Genomic DNA, 25,903 nt, shown 5'->3' on the forward strand with positions numbered 1-25,903 from the left:
ATTGGAAAGCAACCAACTGTATACACAATTGATCATTAAACTAAAGTTTTTAAGGAAAAATGCTTGGTGGCACTCTTGCCCCGTATGGCACACTTGCCCCAAATTCCCCTATATCATACTCACTTAGATAGCTGCTGCTATACAATGCAAACAGCTGACAGGCTGAAATTTCAGCCTACGAGCTTCAAACGGAAAGGGCCCCATTTACGGATTTCCTCGATTGAAACTTCATTGAAAAAGTTCTTTTGGTCCTTTGTGTTAAAACCGGCTCCGGAGCCGTTGGAGCGGAAGCCGTTGGTGCGGAGCCGGCTCCGGAGCCGTCGGAGTGGAGCCGGCCCCGGAGCCGTGGGTGCGGAGCCGGCTCCGGAGCCGGCTTCGAAATTGTCTGGAGCCGGTCGGAGCCGGCTCCGGCTTCGGAGCCGTTTTGCCCATCACTAACTACCACAGTACGATTCTCAGGCCCTCAGCCATTGCTGTCGCACCATTTTTAAGAGATTATACAAGATTATACGGTCCCGTGGTATAGTCGTCAACTCCAACGACTCAATAACATGCCCGTCATGGGTTCAAGTCCCAAATGGACTGTCCCCCTGTAGCAAGGACTTGACTATCCGACTGCGTGGTAATGAATTAAGTCTCGAAAGCCTGTATATAGGACCGGCAGATAGCGCTGCTAGTCCGCTCTAGATAGCGGAATCTGGGGTAAGAGCGCCACCATCTCGCTAGAACCTGTTTATCAAAAGCCACTTTAAATCTCATTGCCATTTTACACCTATTTCGTCACTTATAAATGAGTTTCAGTGGAAAGAAGTGCAAACATTACTGTTTTTGAAGCGTTTCAAAAATGGTTGATAACAGCTTTACTTTGGTATACATATGTTCCCAGTTATTTGTTTGATATGTGTTTTGAGAGCTTTTTACATATGGTTCTATAAAAAAAATCTATATCTTTCTGCTCACGTTTGTTGCACAATATAAAACAGTTGTAAACAGTGAGAAACATCGACTATTTTATATGAAATTCGACACAGTATATCTAGTCATTGGAAGGAAACCATCTGTATACTCATGTGGGAGCTTAATTTAAGTTTTTCTGAAAAAAATACTTGGTGACACTCTTGCTCAAATTCCGCTAAACTAAGAAATCGTAATAAATATTTAAACCTAATAGTTTGTTCAAATCAGTATTTTGAAGTCCCATTCTTCTTCTTCTTCTTCTGCTTCTTCAGAAAAACTCTGTGTCGTTTTCATGTACAATCTATGAACACCATATACATAATTTTATTATTTACTATTAATAATTTATATGAAGAAATATATCACAAAAAGTTTCCTTTTAGTACTTACCTTACCAGCGTAATTGATCTCTATAAAATCATGCATTTCAACGGTCAATATTTCGATTCATAACATGAACTGATATGAACTGAGTATATTGCATGCTGGGGGCTTGGGATAAACGATAAGCACCACGGTGAGCATTATAGACCCTCAGGCAAATCAACACCGACCGCAGCCACAATGCCAAATAAGCATGATAATCAAACATACCCCTCCACTTTCAAGCTGCAACAACATAGTCATAAGAGATTTCCAATCATTATTTTATTTATCCACGTCTAACTTAATCCTCCTATCAAGTTGTCAGAGTGTAGACACTTTCTGTTGCCCACATTTGGGCCAAGGGAGCAACGGGAAGGGATAGCTGTGGTTTCTGCGTTACCTTTTTTATCGTTTTTTCTTAGCTTGCTTTTGTTTCTGTTTCGCACGCTGACCATCCTCGCCCGCGTTTACGTTACATAAGGCCGAAAACTTAATCCATTCGGTGGATCGCATGCAAACAACGCTGGCCCGACGCCAACGATGTCGTTCGGGCTGCCCGCTCCAACGCCCCCGACCGTCTGCTGAAACTGCTGATTGACAAAGAGGGCCGCCGCCGCCGTCGCTGCCGTCGCGTGCTGTTTGCCGGTGCCATTACTGTCCCGCTTATCCTTCGGATGATCCAGGATGCAGGACAACTTGCTCACCATACCACTCGCACAGTGGTCGGTCCTTCCCGGGTCACCGGCTGATCGATTGAAGGGACGACCACCATCCGCGCCTTGGTGGTCGGTGGACGTTTTATTGCCACTTCCGTGCAACAGGGAGCCACCGGTGCCGCCTCCATTGTGTGCGCTGTTAACGTTACTGGACCCGAGCGGGCCGTTACTATGGTTACTAATGTTGCTGTTACTACCGGTACTGCTGCCGTTGGTGCTGCTGTTACTGCTGCTGCTGCTGCTGCTACTGCTGTTGGTGGTGGTGGTGTTGTTGTTATTGCTGCCACTGTTGTTGCTATTGTTGCTGTACTTTTTTGATTCGTTCACCTTCCGGGATCGTTTCCACTTCATGCGCCGATTTTGAAACCAAATTTTAACCTGCAGATGGGACACAATAGAAAACAAAAAACAAATAAAAATAAGACGAGCCAGTACCAGTATTAACCCGACAGACCCAGTGGTCTCGCGAAACCGCGCTACACCTTACCTGGGTTTCAGAGAGCAGTAAATTGTTGGCCACCTCGTACCGCTTCGGTCGCGACAAATATTTGCTCACTTTAAACTGCTTTTCCAGCTCGAGCAGCTGTTGGGAGGTGAACGCTGTCCGGGGCCGTCGCGCTTTTCCGTATACTGAGTTTTGTCCTAAACCAAACAGCCGGGAAAATGGACGCAAATAGAAACATCAACAAAATGAAAACGTTTATGTTGGGTGGTGTACATTAAGTGCAGTTTTATTTATTCTCGTTTGCCACCCCCGTCTCCTCTCTGCCGCTGCTGTGCGTTAGTACTTTGGACTAATTTTGTTTGCATATTAAAATGTCGAACCAACATAGTCGCCAGCAGTCGCCTGAACCTTGCCACAGTGTTTGCAAATTTTGAAACCGGTTTAGACTTCAGAACGTTAATGCACTGCTAATCTGTTATCTATGTCGAAATTGAATGATAATCACTTTATAATACTTCATTTGCAATTGATGGCAAATGCTGCACTAATTGCAATATCCCTGTCTGCTATTTATTATTACACTGCTAGTAGTTATTCGACACATTGCTCCTTTTTGTTTCAAAATTAATTTAAATCAACATTAAATTTGCAATATTACTATTACGCACGTACTGTACGCTTTCTGTATAGTTCAGCACATAACAAACGCATAAAAGTAATTACAATCAAACGTGCATCAATGGGTGAAAAAACAGAACCGATGCAGTTTGTGAGATTGCGCCATAGAATTCATTCACTTGGCCACTCCCACTTCATCTTTGATAAAGACAATTGAAATGATCAATTGAGACTGCGCTTGTGCATGTGCAATACATAAAGAAAATAAGGGTATCGGCGGATGGCATTTTCTTCCTATGGTGCTTCAGAACTACAGTGAATGTTGGTTGTTAGTAAAAGTAATTCAAAGCATGCATAGGTGCAGAGTTATATGCGTAGTTTAATGTTTTATTTAAATTTGTTTTGCAACATATTATTTCAGGAAAAACGGTCAAGCTGTATTGCTTATTTAGCTCCAAATTTCAAAATACACATAATGCAATTTGTTGCATTTACCATAATTATTTCGTTTTTATTTTCAAATATAACATTATTTTATAAAATCCTTACGTGAGAGTCGTAAAACGTGTTTACTGGCATTAAGGCCAATTATGTGACTCGAGTATCAGAGAAACAGTGCCAAAAATGTTGATTTTCTACTATGATCCGTATTAAACAACTCGCTTTGTCTCTGGTTTGAAATATTTAACTGAACGAAGGACATTTGCATTATCTGACTCATCCGGAAACCGGGTTTAGTCTAACAGCTTTCAGGATAAAGCTACGGAATGCGTTTTGTTTTACGGTGTTTCTTCTAATTGAATAATTTTAAACCTTACGAATTGCATGTTATTACATTCATAATAGATTATTTGTAATGATTTGCTGAAAAAATGTATGAATAATTGTGCACAGGAAACAGAGACTGGAATAATTTGTTATTTGTTATTTATTAATTAAAATTCCATACTAAGCGCAGTTGTCAAGTAAGAGGATAGCTTTTCCATAAAAAATAGATGTTGGAGATCAATTTTCGTACGGAATCATCAAAAGACACTCTACAATCAATCAACTATTCAACTATTATAGAAGTGATTTTAAGCAACTGTGGTGGATCTTACACTGCTTTGGATCTCAGATTGATTGGATGATTTGTTTTAAAGATTGACATCGTCATTAAAATGTAGTAATAAGTCAAAAATGCCAAATTAATTGCGTGTACATAAAAAAAATAAGTATCAACAAACATGAATTGAATCCCCGGTTGTGTCTCTAACTGTTACAATTATTATTAAATGTAAGTACATGCGTGTTGATCTGTTCAATAAAAAAAAAACTACAATGAAGTCGCCTGTAGATTAAACAAATTTCTTTCCCTTCTTACCTGTAATGAAAACTATTTTATATTTTTTATGATATACCCTCTCCAAAATGTTATGTAATATATCCTTAACCTAAACCCTGTACATAATACATTATATGATATATTATATATTGCACGATATATGATCGTAAATTACGATATACCCTCCACCAACACATGTTTAGAAATAATCCCTTAACGTTTGGAAGAAAAAATTCAAAAAGTGCTTAGTTTAGAAGAAAAGTGTGTAATAAAGGAATAAATAATACAGATTGAGGCATAGAATCTTGAAATTCGTCAACATTAACAAGAGGACGAGAGAGTAAATTAACGGCTGAACAACTAACTTACATTTAACAGAATTAAAGTCAAGTCTCACCATAGTAGATGGTGATTAAGAATTTAGTTTATAAATGTGAAGTTCACTAGCACTCTTCATGACTTCATATAACATAGGGTAATATTTCAACGACAAGCGTAATCTTCCGACGGTAATGCATTTTTGATAGGTATGTTAAACATGGAATGTCCAATGCAAAATAAATTCAATTTTGTTGAATTATAGATTCACTCAAAACTGAAAACAATTAATTACCTTAATTCAGAATCATTTCAAATAATTAATGTAGTGGCTAAAACGACTGAACCCATTTCAAGCTAGCACTACGCATAATGTTTTGATATGCGTTGCCTGAACATCGCAAAATACGACTATGACGAACGAATTGCCATTTTCGCAGTCTCCATATTGATCTATTGTTTATAATTGTTTAGCTATTGAGCGTGTGTCGGAATCTGTATGAAGGTTACTTACGACACTGATTTTTTTAAATATTGTTTTAACAAAACAGTCAAAGTGTGGCTATAATGTTATTATGCTGTCAATTATCAATCAACTCCTAGATATTTCATTGATTTAGAACTGTTGATGTTGTCTTGGTTAATCCTTGGGCAAGTTGTAGATTCCTGTTCGAAATAAGCATGCTTCTCTTTTATTGTAGTTTTTTTTAACTTTTTAAGCCATTTGTCAAGTAGCTGAAAGTCAATATTAAATTGGTCTTTTCCTTTCTGAGTTGTGAGCAACATCTATTACCGTGTCATTCGCAAGGCGGTAGACATTACAGTGTGGTAGCACGTTTTGATCTCATTTAAATAAATAGAATTCAAATAAAATTGGCGAATGAAACAAGCACACCAAGGGGTGTTTTCAATAGGTTCAGACAATTTACCATCGCAAGGTATTCTTCATAAGATGGAATGAAACTAGTAAAATATTTCATCTCTTTTGTTAACAAAAAACCAAAGGACTATTAATAGTTCCCTCGACATAGTTTCAAATGCTCTTTTGAGGTTTAAGAAAACTGCAACTATCATTTGTTTCCAATCCGTAAACATCTTCCACATAGCCAATGTCACATTCAGTGCGATTTCGCAAGAATGATAGGCACAATACTCTTTAATTGAGAGGGCGTTTTTGGTCAAGTATTAAGTAAGTTGATTATAGCTATAGCCTGTAGGTTGTAGGCAATAGCTAATAGCTTGTTTGGTTGATTCAGGCAAATCAACCTTTGCTTGCATACCACAAAGTTCAGAACTCAATTTGCAAGGGACCAAAGATGCTGGCAGTAGACTCAGGAACACCAGCGTCTGCCATTTCCAAGGGCTAAATAAACCAAACTTAACGTTTTTTCATCCTTCATTAGTAAGGCTTTGAAAGACAGAAAGAAGACAGTGTTTTTTACTATAATTTAAAAAATGTTAAGAAATTTCTTAAAAAGTATCTTTTCCCGAATTTTGAATCAAACATACAGTACATCTTCTAAAAACTATAATAAAATTATGTTCCTTAAATGAGATTATTATTTTAATTAATTTGTTCGGAAGGAATAAGGGTGATATAGTAAAATAAAGGGAATTTAATAAATCTTATTTAACAAATATTAGGGTTAAGGACATTGTAAATGTACAGATGTACGACCTCAGATGCAAATGTACAAGGAAAAGGGTGGTGAAATACAAATAAAGTATTAAAAAACAATCATAATTTAAGATAATATTGTATCATATTTTACAACAAATTGTTAAAATTTTTAAATTAAATTATTATTAAATTAAAATTAAATTAAATAAATTATATAATGTGTTTGTATGTTTTAAATATTTGCTAATACAATATAATGTAAATTTGAAATTTTGCAAAGTACCATGAACTGATAAAACTGAACTATTAAATTTGAAACTAAAATTCAAACACAAAACTGTTGTTATTTTAATTAAGTTATCGCATATTAACACACACAATCAATTACACCGTGTGATGGAATGCAATTAGCAAGTTCGATTGATTGTAGACAAACATGCGATTCATTGAGCTGAGTGCGCTGGTGACTAATTAATGCGATGCATAAAGTGTTAAATTATATTACGCTCGACTGGAAGCTTGCTACTAACTATTACCGACCCCCATATCGAACACACTAATCGATTCGTAACAAACACTCGATCTAGGGGCTAATATGTGTGCAAGGTGCATTTGGCAAAGTGCACAAGGTATAGCGGGTGTTTCCTGCTATCTATTGCATAGTTCGGTCCCTGTTCGCGGTGCAATGGCTCTACATATACCTACATCATCATCGATATCATCGTCATCATCGGTGTCGTAAAGTTGTTAGCTTGCCTTCTCTGTGTATCCTTCGAGCCCATTACCTCTCTCTCTCTCTGTCTTTTCGCTCTCTTTCTACCGTCAAGTCTTGAACGCTTCCCGAAGGACTGGTTTTATTTATCAAATTATCAAATTGATTGTAAACACTTAGCCCCCTGCTGTTAATTGGCGCAGACAGCATTTGCAGCATTCGATGGTGAGCGATAAGGCTTAAAGGGGAAGGGCACACGGTTTGCGCGCTGCGATAGCGATAGTGCGATAGCGGAAAATTGAGGGAAAGGCAGCTTGAGGAAGTGACCGAGCCGGGGTTGCTTCCAGACCCGCTGCCACTAGCAGCGAAACCTCCATGAATATAATTCAATTAGTACCTAATCAGATGAGCAGTAATTTGTCTGTTAGCACATATGCGAGCAATTTTTGAAGCAACGTTCCTCGTTCGAAAGGGCGAATTCGTCGCCTGGCCGGCATATTTGGCAGGACGGAATCGGCAGTGATCGGAGCAAAGTTATCCGAGAGGTCGTCAGGAGCGGGAGGGGGAAACTGGCATAAATCACAAACCAAACCCGAAGAGCACGGTGCGTGTTTTACTGCCCTCGAAGGGCGCAGAAGAGCAGAAGCAGAAGAGGCGGAAAAATCGACAAATATCAACGAACTGAAGCTGCCAGAGCGAGAAAGCGGGATCCGCCCGAAAACGCTATCAGCGTGCAGAGTAAATAGAACAGATGTCATTGTACAAAGTTAATTTGTTTAATTTGATTGCTATCGTCTCTAATGGGAAGGGCGTTAAACGGTGGTATACGGTGATACCTTTTTCCCGGGGCATTTTCCCGCTTCATTGGTGTGCCGTTCGGGGTGGTGTCTAGGTGTAAGTGTGTCTGTGTGAATGTATGTGTGTGTGCGCTGTGCAATCAAAGAGCGTAGCTATGCGTGGATTAAATGAGCACCGGCAAAAACATCCCCAGCAAGCCGAGGAAAGATTAGTGACCCTAGTTAACTGCAATCAAATTATTGAAACCGAAAGTATTTACTTTGTGCCTCTTACCCTAACCCCTGGGTTTTGGGTTGAGACTGGTAAGACCCGATTTTCCCCTCGATAGGGATGCGCGCGCGTGTGTGTATGTGTATTAGTTGACAGGTTAGATCGGTACTGAGGGACTCAAAGATTGCGCAAAGAGGGACGTTTATAGTTTGCTTTCATTGCCATACAAATTGCGATGCAGTGATAAGTTATAATTTGTTAGAAACAGAAATTATTGCAATAATTTTAGTGTAAAATGGGCAAAACGTTGGTAGCAATTGTCCTCGAAGCTTAAGTGAGATGGGTATGGGGATGGGATTAATAAGGCAATGTACATTAAAATTAAATGAATATAAAAGCAAACAATTTTATCACTATACAGTTTTAAAAATATTGCCACTAAACGACGTCAAAAGCGCATGTATTAATTTCGAAACAACACTTAAGACGGTTGTTCCACAAACTTTTCAATCCACCCCAGTTTGCGGTGCCTACTTGCTGACATAAACGATCATGCTAAATGGGCGACAATAAAAGACCAAGTGGTCGTTTAAGTTCCGCTGATTGTTGGGGATTGTCAACGAGGGGATCATCAGCGAAAAACCTCGTCCCGTCACAAAGAAACCAACCCATGCACGGTGCACGATAGCGGCAGACAGAAGGACAGGTTTTTCGCCACACTTGCTTAGTTTTTCGCTGGATTATCGTCATCCTTTCTGGTGTGTGCTTGTTCCCTCCGGTTGGAAGATGTTTCACCGTATCCCAATCTGGTGAGTGAGGTAAAGAAAAAAAAAACAGGGAACGAAAACGGTGGGTCGTTCTCTATCGCTTCCTCCGTTGGGTAACTTTTCCTGCCCTAAGCGTCAAAATGCGCACCACACCATACCGCAAAGATCGTAGCAGCACCTCATGGTGGAAATTTCCGTAGCAACCCTCAACCACGCGCGGTAGTGGGATACGATGATTAGCGCAAGGATGTTTGTTTGGGCTCTGCGTGCTAATCTAGTTGGTGATGATTTTCACGCAAACCTGCCAACATTCAACGGGTGCCGGTGCAGTGAATGCGCCGCGTTAGAATGCGCATGCAGGGGTGCGTTGTGCGCCTGGGACATAGTGTTTATAGTTTCTGTTTGTATTTGTTGTTTTTTTTTTTGTTATGCTCTTAACCGTATTGGGACTGGTTCAGTGGCATACCCGTGGGCGGCTATTTTCGGGGTGCGATTAATCGGAATCAATTAGTGTGAATTGCGGAGAAAGATGTGAAGGAAAATGCACGCCATGTGTGGCTAGTGTACAGATGTGCTGGTGTATGCAAAGATTATATGGAGAAATATGCATCATGTTGCAATAAAATTGATCCCTCAGTGCGTCTAGCGAATCGGATTCGGAAAGGCGATGAATTTTATTAGAGATTGTTGGGAATCGAGCTGTGGCACGTAGATTGATGAAACTTTTTTTTTTAACGAAACATTCCAATTTTAAACTTAATTTAGACTAAATTAAGAAATTTATATATTTTGATTGCTCTTTTGTTATCTTTAACTATATTTTTCTTTGTCATTCCCTAAACATGATTTTCTTACATGATAAAATCCTATATTAGTGTAAACGATTTGTAGTAGTTAAAACACTTTTTATTCTTTCTTCTTCTATTCTATATCTTCTTCTATATCGTAACGTCTTACGCGGACATGCCGGCCTATACAGTAGTGATGGACCGATCGACCCGAGCCTATCGGGTCGGAGCCATCCGTAAGCGACCCGGAGTCGTTCGGATCGACCCGAAAGGTACAAGTAGGTTCAGTAGGTGCAACAATTCCGGTAGGTGCAAGACATCATAAGCGACTCCGATCCGTTGGTGCAATGAGTTCGGGTCGGGTCGGGCCAAGGTGGATTCAAGTGAACCTACCTTCGACCTGACCCGATCCGAACTCGCTGCACCAACGGGTCGGAGTCGTTTATGCTCTCTCGTACCTACTCATCATTCGGGTCGACTCGAACTCGTTACACCCGCAGGTCGGATTTGATTCCGACTCCGACCTAGCGCACCCGCTGCACCTACGGGTCGGAATCGATTCCGATTGGATCGCACCCGACTCCGGGTCGGGCCGTGAAATGAAACGTCTGACCCATCTCTACTATACAGGCATTCGAGACTTATTTCATTACCACACAGCGGAATAGTGAATCCTTGCTACGGGGTGGACGGTCCATACAAGGGTTGAACTCATGACGGGTATGATATTGAGTCGTTCGAGATGATGATTGTACCACGGGAGCGTCCCGGTTAAACACTTAATGTCATTATTAAATTAATTAATTGAACGAATTAATTGTTTAGTTTTTCTGGAATAATTGAATATTCGTTTTTGTTTAGAAAATAAAATAAACTAATAAATCCAACTATTCAAAAAAATAGAATTTAGCTTAATTCTTAACATGCTCGAAAAAAAAACCAAATTTGCATTCGAGATACACCGTTTTCGAGCCATGGAACATTTTTCAACTATAAATAAACATCTGACGGCCAACTGAACGTCTGATCCCTTTCTGAACGTTGTTTAATTGTAACTAAAAATTTTCGTTGCCTTGTATTAACGTACGTTTAAGTTACCCGAGCTTGTTTGTTCGATGCTCATGTTGTTGAAATTAAATTGTTTGAAATAGTCAATTACAAATGCTAAAGGTATTGGAAAAATTATTTCCAAATAAATTCAAACTACTTTTGTACATGAAGGCACAAACAAAATTCTAAAAATCCATACAGCAAACGGATCAACAAACTGAAAATGTGTACAAATTAATGGAGCCAGGACAAACGACATAATGAAATAACAGCGCATGAACCATATGTACTTCGCAGTCTGTGCTTTTCTGAATTGTCAAAATTAATTTATCAATAATCAATAATAATTTATCAATAATTTATTAATAATAATCTTTTTTCTTCAGAGCATTTTTGGTACACTATATAATTATAGAAATATAACATTTGTTTTAAGGAGGTTTATTAAATTATACCAAATTCCAATAACTCTACAAGCTCTTCGTGAAAGGGTTGACTAGGCTGCAATTAATATGAGAGGCATGTAACGATAAAACCAGGGTCGAAATAAAACTTACACCATAAAACATATTTCAACTGAATTGTTTCAATTCACCATGGCAAATCGCTTTGCACGAGCATACCAATGAGCTGGCATCAAATTTACAATCACAACATTACGTGACGCCCAGACGACAAGGAGACCTGTCCCCAAACAAACTGTCCAGCCCAATCGTATTCTTTTTTTAATGTGGAGGAAAGAATCCATTTTTCCACACCACTTGCTTGATTGTAGCTACTTATCCTCTCGCTCGCTTTCCCTTCCTGCGGCGGACAGAGTTCCTCATTGTTCGTTGTGATCTATCTTCAAGATGATACTACAAACAAAAACAGAAAAAAACGAGCACGTTGATGTCAACAATTCAACCACACCAGCTCGCTTAAGCTCAACACTACGACCGGTTTTTTTTGCCTGGTGGCAAATGGCAGCGTATATCAATTCCTGCAGCGTGTGCGGCTGCGTGTTTGCGTAGGCGGGTTGTTTGGAATCATGCTAACAAATTCGGAGATAACTCGATTTCTTTTACCCTCAACAGTGTAAAAATCAATCATTCAACTTTTGCGCGCTGGGAGGTTGGCTGACACGCCAAAATAAACCCCCAACCGCCAACGGTTTTTGGACGGGTTGTGCAAAAACCGAACCGACTCGAAATCGGCAATGTCAATAATATCAACGTCAATGTTTCGCTACAAAACGCGGCTGATTGCTTTACAGGATTGCTTAAGGTTTTTGAAGCGGGATAGCGGGGCGATCAGTAAGCTTCTGGTTCTGAAATTATAAATCAAAACAATGCATTCCCGTTTTGGGGCAGGGGTTCAGTGAAAATGGGGATCATTTGCAAAAGATTTTACTTGTGATTGCAATTATGATATTTATGGATGTATAAATTCAACCCAATTACACTACGTGCATGACACTGATAGAGCTAGAAAGGGTTGTGCTGTGATATAATGTAAAATTTTCACGTTTTTCTTACTGTATGTCCTGCAATGCATTCTCTTAGAATTAACGATTAACAACGGAATTTGGTGATGAATAATACTTTGTAATGTTTTAACAGTGTTTCAATCAATCTAACAATTGAACTATATTTGATTTTTCTATTCTCGCAAACAATTTGGAAATTTTGTGCAACTCCATACAACGTGTTCTTACTAAAAATTCATAGTATTTTCTGACATTTATATGGTAACGTATTTTTCAGTATGCATGACTGTAGACCTTCAGATACAGATAGGCCCCGTGGAACAGTCGTCAACTCGCACGACATAACAATATGCCCGTCTAACCCCGACATGGGGATTCAAGCTCCGTATAGATCTCATACGTAGAACTAACTATGAGTAATCAATAAGTCCTTGCGACTCAAGCCCATTAGGGGTATAGGCCGTGTCTGTGATGTTACAGAAAGACTGATTTAAACTAATTGAAAACAGATGATAAAATAGCAACAAATCTTCAATTTTGCATTCTGCGACACAACATACGTTGAAGGGCATTGTACAAAACCTCAAAACTAGACAAAACAAAACTAAGTGCCATAAGGATTAGTTTTTAACAAAAACTGATAAACTGCATAAACATGTGTTTGTAAAACAAAATGTTTACACAAATGTCTCTTAAGATAAACTTTCCAGTCTTAATGGTTCAGTTCCAGTACTGGTTATGTTACAGGATCTGATTAGAGTGTTGATCAGTTCTAGGACCCCCATACCGGTGTATTCAGTGTAAGTTCTGGTATGAGTTGAGAGAGTGAGATCAATTCCAAGACCAGAACAGCTTTGGGAACAGTTCTAGGAACGATATAGGGACATGATCAATTCTACGACCGGTATGGTGTCATGATCAGTTAAAGGCCCGGTAAGGGGTTAGGATCAGTTCCAAGGCCAGTGTAGGTTCATGACTAATTCTAACATGTATGAGATCGGAATCAGTACCAGCATCAGTATAAATTCTGTAAAATTCCAGGAACGACTTGCGTTCGGGATCAATCCCAGGATCTGTATGGGCCCTGAATCAGTTTCTCTTAAGGTATTGGAGTTGAAGTTAAAAGTCCCCTGAAATTTGCGTTGTCTTTAGAAAAATCCTTTGCGCGCATGCTGAAGTTATTAAATACCCTTGAAATTATCTTGCATACCCCTGTAACTAGGCCAAATTAACTAGTAAGTTAAAAAATCGATTAAATTCATACGCATATCCAACATTTTTAATTCGGTTATCTGTCCTATTGTAAAAGTATTTGGTTCGATTTTTATAGCTATATTGCTACAGAGTTTCCGCTAGTCCAATCAGAATAATCATAATTTTAACACCTTGGTTATAAGCCACTAGCATTAGCATACGATGTAGCCGTTTTTCTTTTTGCAGTGGCAAGAGAAAGACCATTTATGATTTTGCCGAGATTTTCCAAGTATAAAAATGTGCTGTTTCGCACACAATCAAAACAATGTAACACGTTCTGCTAAATTTATTCATTCGTTATGACATGTAACAATCAAACCCCAAATGGATACAATTGGAAAGGGAAAAATGTGCAAAACTCTGCACGTAGCCCAACTGCTCCGGTCAATGTGGCAGAAGACGAAGGCGCCCAAACCATGTGTATCATATTATCGTTTTATCGTACCTGTAAGCTCCGTGATTCGAGGATAGTAGATGTTGTGGTGCCTTAGAAGCTCTAGCTGAGGTAGCTGCATGAAATGGAACCGGTTCCCAGCGTCAACCTGCCAGTGCATAAAAATGGAAGAAAAACAGCACCCTTGTTACCATACACAATTATCATAAAAAGCTCATGTGTGCGAATGGGCCCAATTTGCATAATTCTTTCACGCCAAACATGCTCGGCACGTGAATGCAAAGACCCGTGGCTGTGTTTTGTTACCTACCGGTATGCTTTTATTGCAGACGGCCGGATGTGTGTCGAAGGTGGACGCGTTCGATGTGAAGATCACCTGCGATGGGCAGAGATTGTAGAACGGCAGATAGTCGTGTTGGTTAGGTGAGGACGATTTGGCCATTTGATTCATTGCACAATCGTCTATATCCTGCGGCTCCACACTGCCAGGATTGATCGATGAGCAGGAGTCGGAAGAGAAGGTCGATTCGGATCTGAAACGATGGAAAGCAGTGCCTCAAGTAAGATTTACGTTTGTCAGCTCAAAGCAAATTAAAGTGTGGTAAAAAAAGCACAACATTACAAGTTAACTCAGTTAGTTTTAAATTAATCATAATTTTTATGCATTCTATAATAGCATTGTTTAACAAAGGTTCATAGGGTATTGAATGGTTTCTGTTATAAAGACAAAAGTCATATAAATTTATTATTCTTCTCCTTATCAAAACGAGCTTTTTAAAAATTGCTCGTTTATCTTTACGTGTGTTATTAATAACACGGATGGCTCAGCGAGCTTGGTTCATATGAGGTTAGAACCCATGATATGCATGTTGACAAGTCTCATGACTTGATGACTATACCAAGGAACCTTTGGATTTTATAGCTTCATGCAATCAATCCTTTGTAATGTTCATTTCTAATCAATCTAATCATTTCTAATTGTAGAAACTTTGTTTAACTTAAATGTAGAAGCGTTTTGAGCAAAAGTATAGTTGTTTACATTCAATCAATCAATCAATTATTCGCACCGCATGTACCGCGCTATATATGAGTACGATGCTAGTAATCAGCTTTGCTTAACAATCTATTCCATTTTAATATTCCACTCGTTGTCTCCCCACTGCCAACCATTCCACACTGCTTATCAGTGGCGTACTCCCGAACTAATGTACCAAATTAGTTGCTGTGGTCAATCAAATCAAATCTGGTCAGGCCAATCGATGACACAATTATGGGCCACTGATAGCACCACAGACTGACATTACACCAACGATTCACCCCATCAACTGGTGTAGTAGCAAAACAGATAGCGCTTAGATAACGCAATGTTTGCTGTATTTGGTTCCCGGGTCGCGTGTGAGGTACGGAGACGCGTTGACATTCCCTTCTGGTGAGCGGCACCGTATGGCGCAAAGTTTTCGATATTGTTGCGTATCTATTTGAAGCGTAGATCAGTTATAAATAATACCCTGTAGTTAGGGGTTAAGCAAAATGTATGAACAGTGTTGTGAAGGTTAACCCCTTTGCAATCGTTTAATGATGAAACTTGACACTTTAGCGAATTGAATTAATGATGCTGTATTTCCAAGCCTTTTTTGATACATTTTACACTACAGGATGTTCCCGAGATGCGCTATTATCACGTGCACCATCAAGAAATCTGTCAAAACGTAGAATTTTGCTGTTTTGCGTCAAATTATAACTAATTTTCGTGTAAATTTACTTGAAGTGAGTAGTTTTAGTTACTTAAATAATTATTTCATATGATTTTGGCTAATGATTATAATTATAATTTGGAAGATTTTCAATAGAAAAATTGACTAAACGGTAATTTATTTTCTATTTGACAATTGATGTGTCAGTTTGGGAGAACAATTTGCCCAAAAAACTATCAAATTAAGAAATCCGTGTTTCAAAGGACCCGCGGATTTTCTGTATTTTAGATATTATCCAGCCACTTAAGAATATTTTATTACGATTCATTAAAATGGAATTAAAATAAAGACATTAATAAAATAATATTTAAATGAAATTTTTAAGACATTCATACAAAAAATCTCCCAGTAACTGGATTATTATTTTTCATTTCATTCCATTGTATTCACTTAAAGAAACAGATTATTGTAGTTTCAACCAATTTTATAATGAGAACCAACGGCCAGCTTTATTATATCATAACCACAAATAGATTTGAAAATAAGGAATTTAGTTCATAAAATTGATTTAACAAGCTCACTGTCACGTGGCACAAGGCATATATATGACTGACATACAGTATACGCTCGATAAAACGCACCTTTTTAATCCGCACGCTCGATAATCCGCACTTTTGACAACCAACATCATGTGAAGAACAGTGTTCGGTCAAAAGTAGTGATATTTGATTAAAAAAAGTAAATACCTTTATATTTTTTAATTTACAAGCTTTCTTTGCACAACGTGAAAATATATGTAATGTAATAATAAACTCATAAACCGAAACAAAAAAGCTATATTTTAAAAACACATCAAAACGTCATTCTATAATTCGCACTTGATCAAGTATGGATTACCGAGCGTGAACTGTATAACTAGCCATATTACCCGTGCCACGTTTATATTATGATTTTATAAGAATTTCGGCACAGATCAATAAACCATTAGTGGTCAGCAACATAATTTTTCCTTATCATTTATATCAGTGCTCTCCAACCTTTTTAGGTTCGCGGACCACTTTAGCTTTGAAAATACATTTGCCGCGGCCCACATCGATTGAGGGCATGCATTTTGTAGACTTAGTTAAACGTTTTTGATCAAAAATATGTTTTTATCCTATTCTAGACATGGCTGTTGAATACTTAACAATGATTGTTGGAAAAAATTGCACGATATGTATTGTAATTAGCTTTTATTCAAAAATAAATTCTTTCGCGGACCACATCTGTTAGCGACACGGACCACAAGTGGTCCACGGACCACAGATTGGAGACCACTGATTTATATGTACAGTTAGTTTTGATAAAATACGAAGCAATACACATCAATTTCATCCATCATCATGGCAGTTAAAGGGCAAATTAGTCATCTATTTTGATCTTCTCCAAGGTTTAATTATGAAGGTCATTAATGTAATGAAACACAAAACGACATTTTATACATAATTTGTAGTAATTTTAATTAAACTTACTATACTTAGTTATTGGTTCGTTGAACGTGACGAATCTCGTCTTATAGATTTGAACAATTTTCCAATCAATCTTCTCAATTGCCTGTCGTCAACGAATATGTGACGATTATAAAACTTACAAAAACAGATTAAAGTAGGATTTATGCGTTTGTTTCCCGTGTTGGCAATTCAAAAATATGGCAACTCGAACGCTCCAACTCGTTCGATGTTTGGAAGCCGATACTTTCAGCTCAGCAAACAAATCACATCGCATGATTGCATTAGTAACGGAGAGATGCTCTCGACAACTGTGGTACAAAAGTTTAGACAGAAACACATTAGCGAAATCTCGAAATCAGATTCAACCGACCGCCGCCGTCCCGCTTGCCACACCATGGTGCTTTCTTACCTCGCCTTAGGACACAGTACACAAACATAACACATTCGATCCAATTACCATCGATTCAAACACACTCACATATCCATTTATCCGTCCCCAACCCGAACGATGTGCCCCATCAACATGTCACTTTTCTTCAGCCCACTGTATAAATCGCAAGATCTGTTTCTCATGGAGCAAAACAATTGTTGATTGGCAAATGAAATATAGAAGCAGACGGCAAACAAGAGAGACAGCAGTAGCAGCAGCAGCAGCAGTCTGCAAACGCGAAACGTAGCCCTCTTCTGACTTGCTCCCAAAAACATAACGATATGGATGGCGTCTTGATATCGGAACAAAAGCGCGGAGACGGCAAACGTGGGGCTTGCCAGAATGGAATCCGCAACAATCATCTTATGTGCTACGGCAGGGTGCTTCCAAACATGTACGCCTACACACGTACATAAGTACGTACGTATTCGGCATCCTAGGAGTCCTTGCGTCCCCCAGTGGTTGGCAGCACTCGAAAGGCACCACCAACAATCCTCCCGGCAGTAGCAGATCAACGCAATCACCACCAGCATTCAGCACACAATCACAATGCGCATGTATCGTTTATTGCGCAATGATTTGTTGGACTCGGTTCAGTATCCCGAGTTCGATTTGCCAACCGCTTCTTCCCTCCTTCCCGGGGGAGGCATTTTTCCTTCGGCTAAGTGAAAGGTACATCCTTCGGATTGCTAGATTGGATGCTGTGTGTGTGTGTGTGTGTGTGTGTGTGTGTGTGTGTGTGTGTGTGTGTGTGTGTGTGTGTGTGTGGCTTTTCTACTGATTTGTAGGATTTGGTGAACGGTACACAACGCGTTGATGATGGGCAAAATGACTACATACATAAATTGTGGACATGACATGTTCAGCAGAATGAAACTAACACAGCACAGTAAGCTAGATTGAGCACCATCGAACAGCTTTTATGTATGATTCTGATTTTGAAAATGACACGTATTACGGAGGCAATCATTTGTGCGCCCAGGAAATCGCTTATCGCAAGTTTGAGTAATAGCTTGCAAGGTTTAGAATTGTTGCATCATGTCTTCATAATATGAATCCATGCCAAATCTTGGATTACTTATCTTACTTTTCATATAAGTTATTCGAGGCATGGAATCAAATATTTCAATCGTTACGGTAGCCATCACCTAAAGTGTTGCACCTTCCTTTGTTGCAATCATTTAACTTGTGTTAATTAAGGAATTAGGCAGACAAACTATCAAAATCTTTACCATTGGTATATTCCTACTATTTCCATAAAAAATAATAACTTTGAAATGACAATAATTTCCTTTGAAAAACAAATTTACTAAGCAACTTCATTTGGCTAATTCGAACCATAGATGAAAGGTGTGTGATTTGTGAGGGACAATTATTGAATGATGCTTCTGGTGGAATTGTTACTATGGTGAGTCTGCAATTTCGAATGTATTTTTGTTTGGTAGACATATGCGCTTGACTTAGGTTATGTAATCCGCACATAGTGTTACCCAACATAATTGAATGAACTCTAATGACTGATATTTCCAATTTCGAACGATATTGCCCAATGTTGGCAAGCTACGTAGGTCATTTTGCTAAAGAATGGAAACTGTCCGACATTCAGTGGGCCGCAATAAATTTAATACCTTTTCATTCATTTATGCATGGTGCTTCGAGATTTTTGAATATATCGGCCTGATTATTGGCAAAAGCATAGCTGAAGAATGTTCTTACGATGCGTGAAGAAAGTTTTCCAATATTTATTTATTTATTTATTTATTTACGTTATCGGGCAATAGGCCTAAATAACAGATACAAATTCTTAATTAGTAAACAACTTAAACATAAATAACACTAGCCCTTTACAACTGACGAAGGTGAGAAACAGGGATATGAAAATCTGCAGATGATTCAAGTCTATTGTAGCTGACACACATTTTAATTAAAGGGTCGTTAGCGCCAAAAGAAAAAGGTCGAAATGGGATCCTGATTAAAGACCTGCTTCTAAGATCCCTAGTAGGTGCAGAAAAGCTGATCAGATTTTAAATTTCAGGTGCATCAATAAGCCCATTTAATAGTTTATGCATGAAAATACATTGAGCATTATTTCTCCTGTGTTCTAAAGTTTCGAGACCAAATAAATATATGGTCTGAGAAACTGTCCAGGATTTCCCAAAGTCAACAAATAGGTGAAAATATGAGGTGTCTGACTTTAGGTGTCCACCACTGTAGCAGGCTAAATAAATAGTAGAGGGTATTTATGGCTTCTCTGATGGTTTCAGCAAGAAAACTAAAATGTAATCCTCTATCGGTAGAAATCGTTATCAACCCATCTATATACTAATTGACAGTTACTAACCATGCCGTGGATTATGAGAGTGGTTTTTATCCTTTTAGCAGCTTTCCCCCATGTAAGATGCAAGTAGGATTTATTTCTCTTCTTTTTTTCTTCTTAAGCATTAAAATTTCCTCTTCTTAAGCTTTAAATGCCTGCGTAATCACGGCCCTTAACATGTAACACTCGGATTCTCAAACCCACCAAGATGGGCTTTAGACAAATCGTTATAAAATTAGTAGAACATGATTCTTCTAATAACTTCAAAACTCTTGTACATTTCATATCAACTCCTTTATTGCTTATGTAGTACTATCCATAAAAGAGATAGCGGTTTAAAGTTTGGGAAAAAAGAAGATTTGGGTGGAACGAGTTTTACCGATTTTTTATGCAAAACAAATAATTTGAAATCACAGAGTTTACAGGAGTATTTAATTATTTCAACGAGCACCGCAACATTATGTACAGGTTTAAGCAGAAACTTGCACTGCACTGCAATTTCTAGTTTCAACAACCATCTACAATGTTCAGCTTCAGATGATTATTGGATGAAAAATCGTTTTTCAAATCTTATTATTAATTCCTCCACGGTTGAAAACCGCTGGGTGATGAACAAACAATTATGCATCTCAAAATCGTGTGGTTTTTCTTGTTGAAAAGAATTATTAGGAAAAGAATATTATTAAAGCTAATACAATCACTGTACATTATAAACTGCAGACTCACCACCGTAACAAAACCACCAAAAGCCCTTATTCAGAAACTGTCCCTTCTAAATCACACACCTTTCATCAATTACATCCGAAAATGATAACAAAAGCACCAGCTCACCTCGCCATCAATTAGTGTCCCACACACACTTATCAAATACGCTCATTAATTAGCCCAACCGGTGTGAAAACGTGACGCGTATCGGGCGTCCATGTGGAAATAATAAGCCAATCAAACTATCTGCCAGCACGTAGGCACTCTATGCCGTTTGCCGTACTCTAGTCACGGTGTTTTTCAGCATCAATCAGCATTGACGGGTGCGCCACATAATCAGCGTGTGGTAAATTAATTTGGAATTGTCATGTAAGTGATTGCTACTGTCCTCTGTACGATGATTAATCTGTGCGATACGATGGGTGTTTCAGTTATCATTCTGTACGGTAATTAAACGATCCCACAATAACATTCATTGCAGGAGTTGTTGCTGGTGCTGTTTTGATAAAGTTTGGCTGATAACGCACACCTTTCGGGCGGTCCACACGCGTCCGAATTGTTCATGTGATAAGTGTATCGATATTATTAGTAACTTTGATAGTAGCTAGCAGTAACCTCATCATAATAGAAATTACGAGACTGATAATTTTCAGTGTGTGCGAGTTCATTGATTTGTGTGCCGAAATTCTAATCTCACTAATTAAAAACGACCACAGTGTCGAATCACGGTAATGAAATTAAATTCATTTGGCGGTATATTGAGATCAGTAAATGTTATCTTCTGCGCGCTTACTTCAAATCATCTTGTTTGAACCATCAATCATAGGAATGAAAAAGTAATCAAGCTTGTTTCCTTGCTTATCGGGAACGAAACGATGGATTTTTTTCTTCTTCATAAATTAAAATGAAGAAAATGAATGTTAGTTTTAAGATACTGTATTAGGAAAATGTACAATTATCATCATTCCCTTTTGGAATCCATAAAACTTATATGAAACTCTGAGTTATGCGTGATTGTATTATGAACACATTGTTCCATTTTTGATACATAAATAAGAACAACAGAGCAACTAAAAAACAACACTTTCTTTATCAAACCCAAGCTTTACATAAAAATGTTAAAAAGCTGCGTTAGTATAAACAGTGAGTTAAAAAAGACTGACTGGCTTGAAGGTCTGAAAAAGGAATAATTTAATGAGGTTCAGCAACAGTTCGATGATCGAAAAACATCTTTATTAGCTAGTTGTATAGTAATAGAAAGTTGTAGAACTTTAGAAATATTTGGTGTTGTAAAAAGAAATTTAAAAAAACTTAGTTTTTTCCTTCATAGCTCAAATAACCTCCAATAAATAAATAAAAATCATCCTTCAAATCGGTTCAAGTTCTGCCATTTTCATTTCAACTGTCGATTCATTTCACTTCCCATTCCGCTAACAACCCCCCTCCTCCCCTCCCTTGTTCAAAATAGGCCATAAACCGTGGCCACTTAGCCGCCCACTACCAAGGTACCAATTCCAATTTTGTTCCAATCAACGAACACTCCAAAGCACCCGGGCTCATTATTTACTACAGAGCAAAAGCACTAATCGCCAATTAGTGCCGACGGTTAGCGTGCTATTTCTTTGGTTATTTTTCACTTTGCTTCGTTCGTTGTATTTCCATTTACTCGTTCCTACTCATCCACGCGTTTGCCACCTGATCTTTCGTTCTGCTTTATGTATGGAATTGGATGGTTGCTTTCCACCATTTTCCGACCTTCTCACCACGCCTGAGTGGGCAAAAACTCTAATTACATTTCATAATAGAACTTACTTTGGCGTCCCCTAGTAGTCCCACATAACTTCCCATTTGGGATAGCACTTTGTCCGTTTGGCCACTAGTGCCATTACTTTCAAGCGGCCATTTTGTGTGGCATCATGAATCAATGATGAGGGGAGCAGGCGATATGAAACAATAAGCAAAATGAGAGGCATATTTGAGGAAATGATTATCCACGTCGATTTGGTTTGCATATAGACTAGCGAGACGGTATTTATCTTGAAAAACCAATGTTTTTGCCATTTATTGTTTAATTGTTTGTGTTTAAAACCATTTCGTAACATCTCTTGTAGTTAGCACTACTTCAGATTGAATGTTAAATATTCGAAACATCATTTATAAAAGATACGTTAACTTCTTAATGCTTTATCTTAACGCTTAGTATATATTACTGCGCAAATAGACGTAAAGCGAATTTTGTCTCTTGCGCAAAACGCGCTGGTTTTCGTTGAAGTATGATGAATTTCGATTAATTGCGATGATAAATACTCGCAACGTTTAAGTTAAAGTAGCTTAATTCACGGGGAGAACCTGCCTCTTTTTTGTTTATAAACATAAACAAAATAAGTTAAGATTAGTTTAAGTTTATGTTTTTTGAGTTCTGTATTAAAAAAGCTACGCACAGGAAAATCTTGTTTGTTCACAAACAGGTTAATACGACTGTTTAGAATAAAGCAGAAATGTCTTGCGAGACAGATAGCTTTGTTTGCAAAATTGAGCTACTTTTCTATCGGCAATATTTGGTCTACGTCTATTAGCACAGTTATTTTTCAATTGGATTTAAATAAATAAAAAATCCTATCTATAATATACTTATTCGAAATGAGGCTAATAGGCTGAAAGTCTCTATAAAAATAATAAATGCTTGTGTTTGAAGGGCGCCTTTTATCAAAATAGTTCCACACAATAAAATTTTATTTCGAGGAAATTTAGTCTACGTGGGGATCGATATATTACTAACTTTTAACTATGAGCCCATGCTACAACTCACTATACCATCGGCATTTATTAATTAAATAGCGACAACGCATCTCCGGGATTACGCTTTAACTGTTACTATTTGTTTTTTTTTCTAGGTCTGACAACTATTTTCCCCTTCTACAAAAACCATCTCTAAAATTATCTCGATTGTTAAATTATTATTAAATCCGCATTTTAAAAATCCGCATTAAATCCGCAACTGACAGAATGTCGAAATAAAACATGTGTCTAAGGTGGCAAATATATATCTGAACGACTTGTTAGTGATATTCTCTTACTTTCACATTTCCAATAGTATTGTATTGGCATATTTAGTCATGCAAATCTTATGATCGTTAAAACGTTAATTGATTAACGCAAAATAAAAATATGTGATCATTTATAGAAGGACGGTCCCATGATAAAGTCGTCAACCGGCACTACTTAACAACAACATGTCCGTCATTGGTTCAAGCCTCGTATCCTACCGTCCCCGGTAACAAGGGCTGACTTTGCGGCTGCGTAGAATTTAATAATAAGTCTCTAAAGCCTGTTTAGCTCGGCATGACCGCGTAAATCATTATACCAAAAAGAAGACAATCCCACTCTAAACTTTATTTTATCATTTGAACCGTTTTCCGGGTCAGTTTCTATTGAGAACAGCATTGTTCAACGTTGGTGAGATATTTTTCATCCAATGTAACATATTTGTGACAGCTGTACTGTTGAAAAACATCTCGTGATCGTTGAAAAATACTGTTCTCATTGGAATTAATTAATCAATTATCCTACTGTACCTTAATGGTGGACGTTACTCATTAGCAAGTGTCCCGAAAAACATTGTAATACACCTAAGGACATTCTTCACAAACAATCTTTGAGTTTCCATAATTTCAACATCTGCTTTTTTCTTATCAGTACAGCAGTTTATCAATAATTATCTGGCATACGCTAATTAAAGAATATATAATTACCAAAAACAAATTCCGAAGCTGTGAAATTAAAAGTAAAAGCGTACTTCAAATTCTCGTTTACTGTATTGGAATTGCATAAATATAAAAACGATCATGTGTTTCGCTACAACCCACAGAGTTTGTTGATAAAAAGAATGTTACAAAGAAAAAAGACGGAAACAAAACGAGCATTTTTTTATTTCAACATGAAACATTGTTTGTACATGTAAATGTAAATGTAAAACATGTAAATCATGTTTGTATATTCATTTGAAACGATTCAAAAAATATACAAGGGAAAATATTATTTATTATAAACCTGCCCATTACAGAAAAATCTACGGGCACGTTACTTCTATTCTGTCGTATGTTTTTTCTTATCTTATGCAATCCTCACTGCATCTTTAATGCCAGTTTTCAGCATTTCTCCATCTGATCTTTTCTCACATTAATTGGAGTGACTAGTTGCCATATTATCTCCGTCGTAAAGTTGATGTAATCCCACTTTAAGATTCCATTGAATTTAACTACAACAAACAAAAATGAAACATCAAATACCTTGAGTGGCGATCATCGCTCGGATTAAACCCATCCGCGATCAGGTCCAGGTTGTTCGTCTTTGAGCGTGCCGGTGATAAATCAGCCCCTGTACTATTGTTGTTCTCGTGCTCCTTGCTAGCCAGCAGGGCTTCAATGCGGAAGGAGTTGGCATTGCTGCTGGTTTTCGTACTTCTGCACATTACATCAGATGCTGGTGCCATCGCTAGCTCCACGTTGGGCACTGTATTGCCACTAAGCTCACCACCTTCTGCCAAGCGTCCCGGCGCCTCATCTGTCGTATCCGTGTCACCGGTCATATTATACTGCAACGGTTGTGGTTGTGGTTCAAGGTTGCTCATTCTATAAAGCCACTCTGTTAGATTGATTCTTGATTCTGAGCAAAACTTCAATCCAGCAATAATGAATTAAATCGTTTTAATGCACAAAACTAGCTTTTTCTTTGGCCAATATCACAGCGTCTCTGTCACGATACACACTGTTTTTTCGCATGCACAAACAATCACTAGTAAGTGTTATCTACACACAGCACTAATCGTACAAATGCACTTGGGTCACGTGCGGTAACACCTTCTGATGCACCAAAATCAAATCATATGTACAACATCCCAGATAAGACACCAAACGCTCACCGCCAGACCGTTCTGCACAACGACGACGTATACACTGCTCGGTGGTTACAATATATACTGAATGGCCACATTAAACATTAACAAATACGGACCACACGGATGTGTTTGATACGATACGAAAGCTACCCCAACATTGTGGACAGCTTGCACCAGCAGAGACGGAAGAGTCACACTTTTCACTCTCTGTCACCCCTTTTTTGTTACGTAGCAACCGGCATCTGTTCCGTTCTCGTTGTGTGAATGTTGATTGTTGATGGTGGTTCATTCGAGCTGTGCACATGGCCCCAGGGATTCATTCAATATGGCACCGATATACAACATCCAATAAGAAGGCGTTTCTACCGGAGTGTTCATTTCAAAGAGGCGGAGTGTGTTAGTTATTGCAGAAAAGCAGGGGAAGAAGGACACCATCGTTGCATTTTAGATCGTCTTTTGCGTACACTTAGGATCGTTTCGCTGCGGAAACTGGATACTTTTGGTGATCACTCGGCGAAGAAAGTGATCCAAAACATAGCAAATCTGCTCATCTTTATGTACTAC

The 25,903-nt window shown here is 38.3% G+C and overlaps 1 protein-coding gene across 1 annotated transcript; it reads right to left on the reverse strand.

Moving 5' to 3' along the window:
* Window positions 1-1,589: 1,589 nt before the first annotated feature.
* LOC120897599 (hybrid signal transduction histidine kinase A-like) lies at window positions 1,590-25,497 on the reverse strand. Its single transcript, XM_040302594.1, has 5 exons — window positions 24,732-25,497; window positions 14,117-14,339; window positions 13,858-13,954; window positions 2,527-2,681; window positions 1,590-2,417 (listed from the first exon to the last, which is right to left on the reverse strand). The coding sequence occupies exons 1-5, from the start codon at window positions 25,070-25,072 to the stop codon at window positions 1,791-1,793; spliced, it is 1,443 nt and encodes a 480-aa protein (XP_040158528.1). The 5' UTR covers window positions 25,073-25,497; the 3' UTR covers window positions 1,590-1,790.
* Window positions 25,498-25,903: the final 406 nt, after the last annotated feature.

Source organism: Anopheles arabiensis, chromosome 2, assembly GCF_016920715.1.
Source record: "Anopheles arabiensis isolate DONGOLA chromosome 2, AaraD3, whole genome shotgun sequence".
NCBI classification, from domain to species: domain Eukaryota; kingdom Metazoa; phylum Arthropoda; class Insecta; order Diptera; family Culicidae; genus Anopheles; species Anopheles arabiensis.

Bases quoted from the DNA above. Each gene is read 5' to 3' on its own strand.
- LOC120897599 (XM_040302594.1), bottom strand. From the start codon at position 25,072: ATGAGCAACCTTGAACCACAACCACAACCGTTGCAGTATAATATGACC. The intron at 2,682-13,857 runs GTACGATAAAAC...TGTTTGGTTTAG, and splicing joins TCGAATCACGGAGCTTACAG to GACAAAACTCAGTATACGGA. The intron at 2,418-2,526 runs GTAAGGTGTAGC...TCCCATCTGCAG, and splicing joins TACTGCTCTCTGAAACCCAG to GTTAAAATTTGGTTTCAAAA.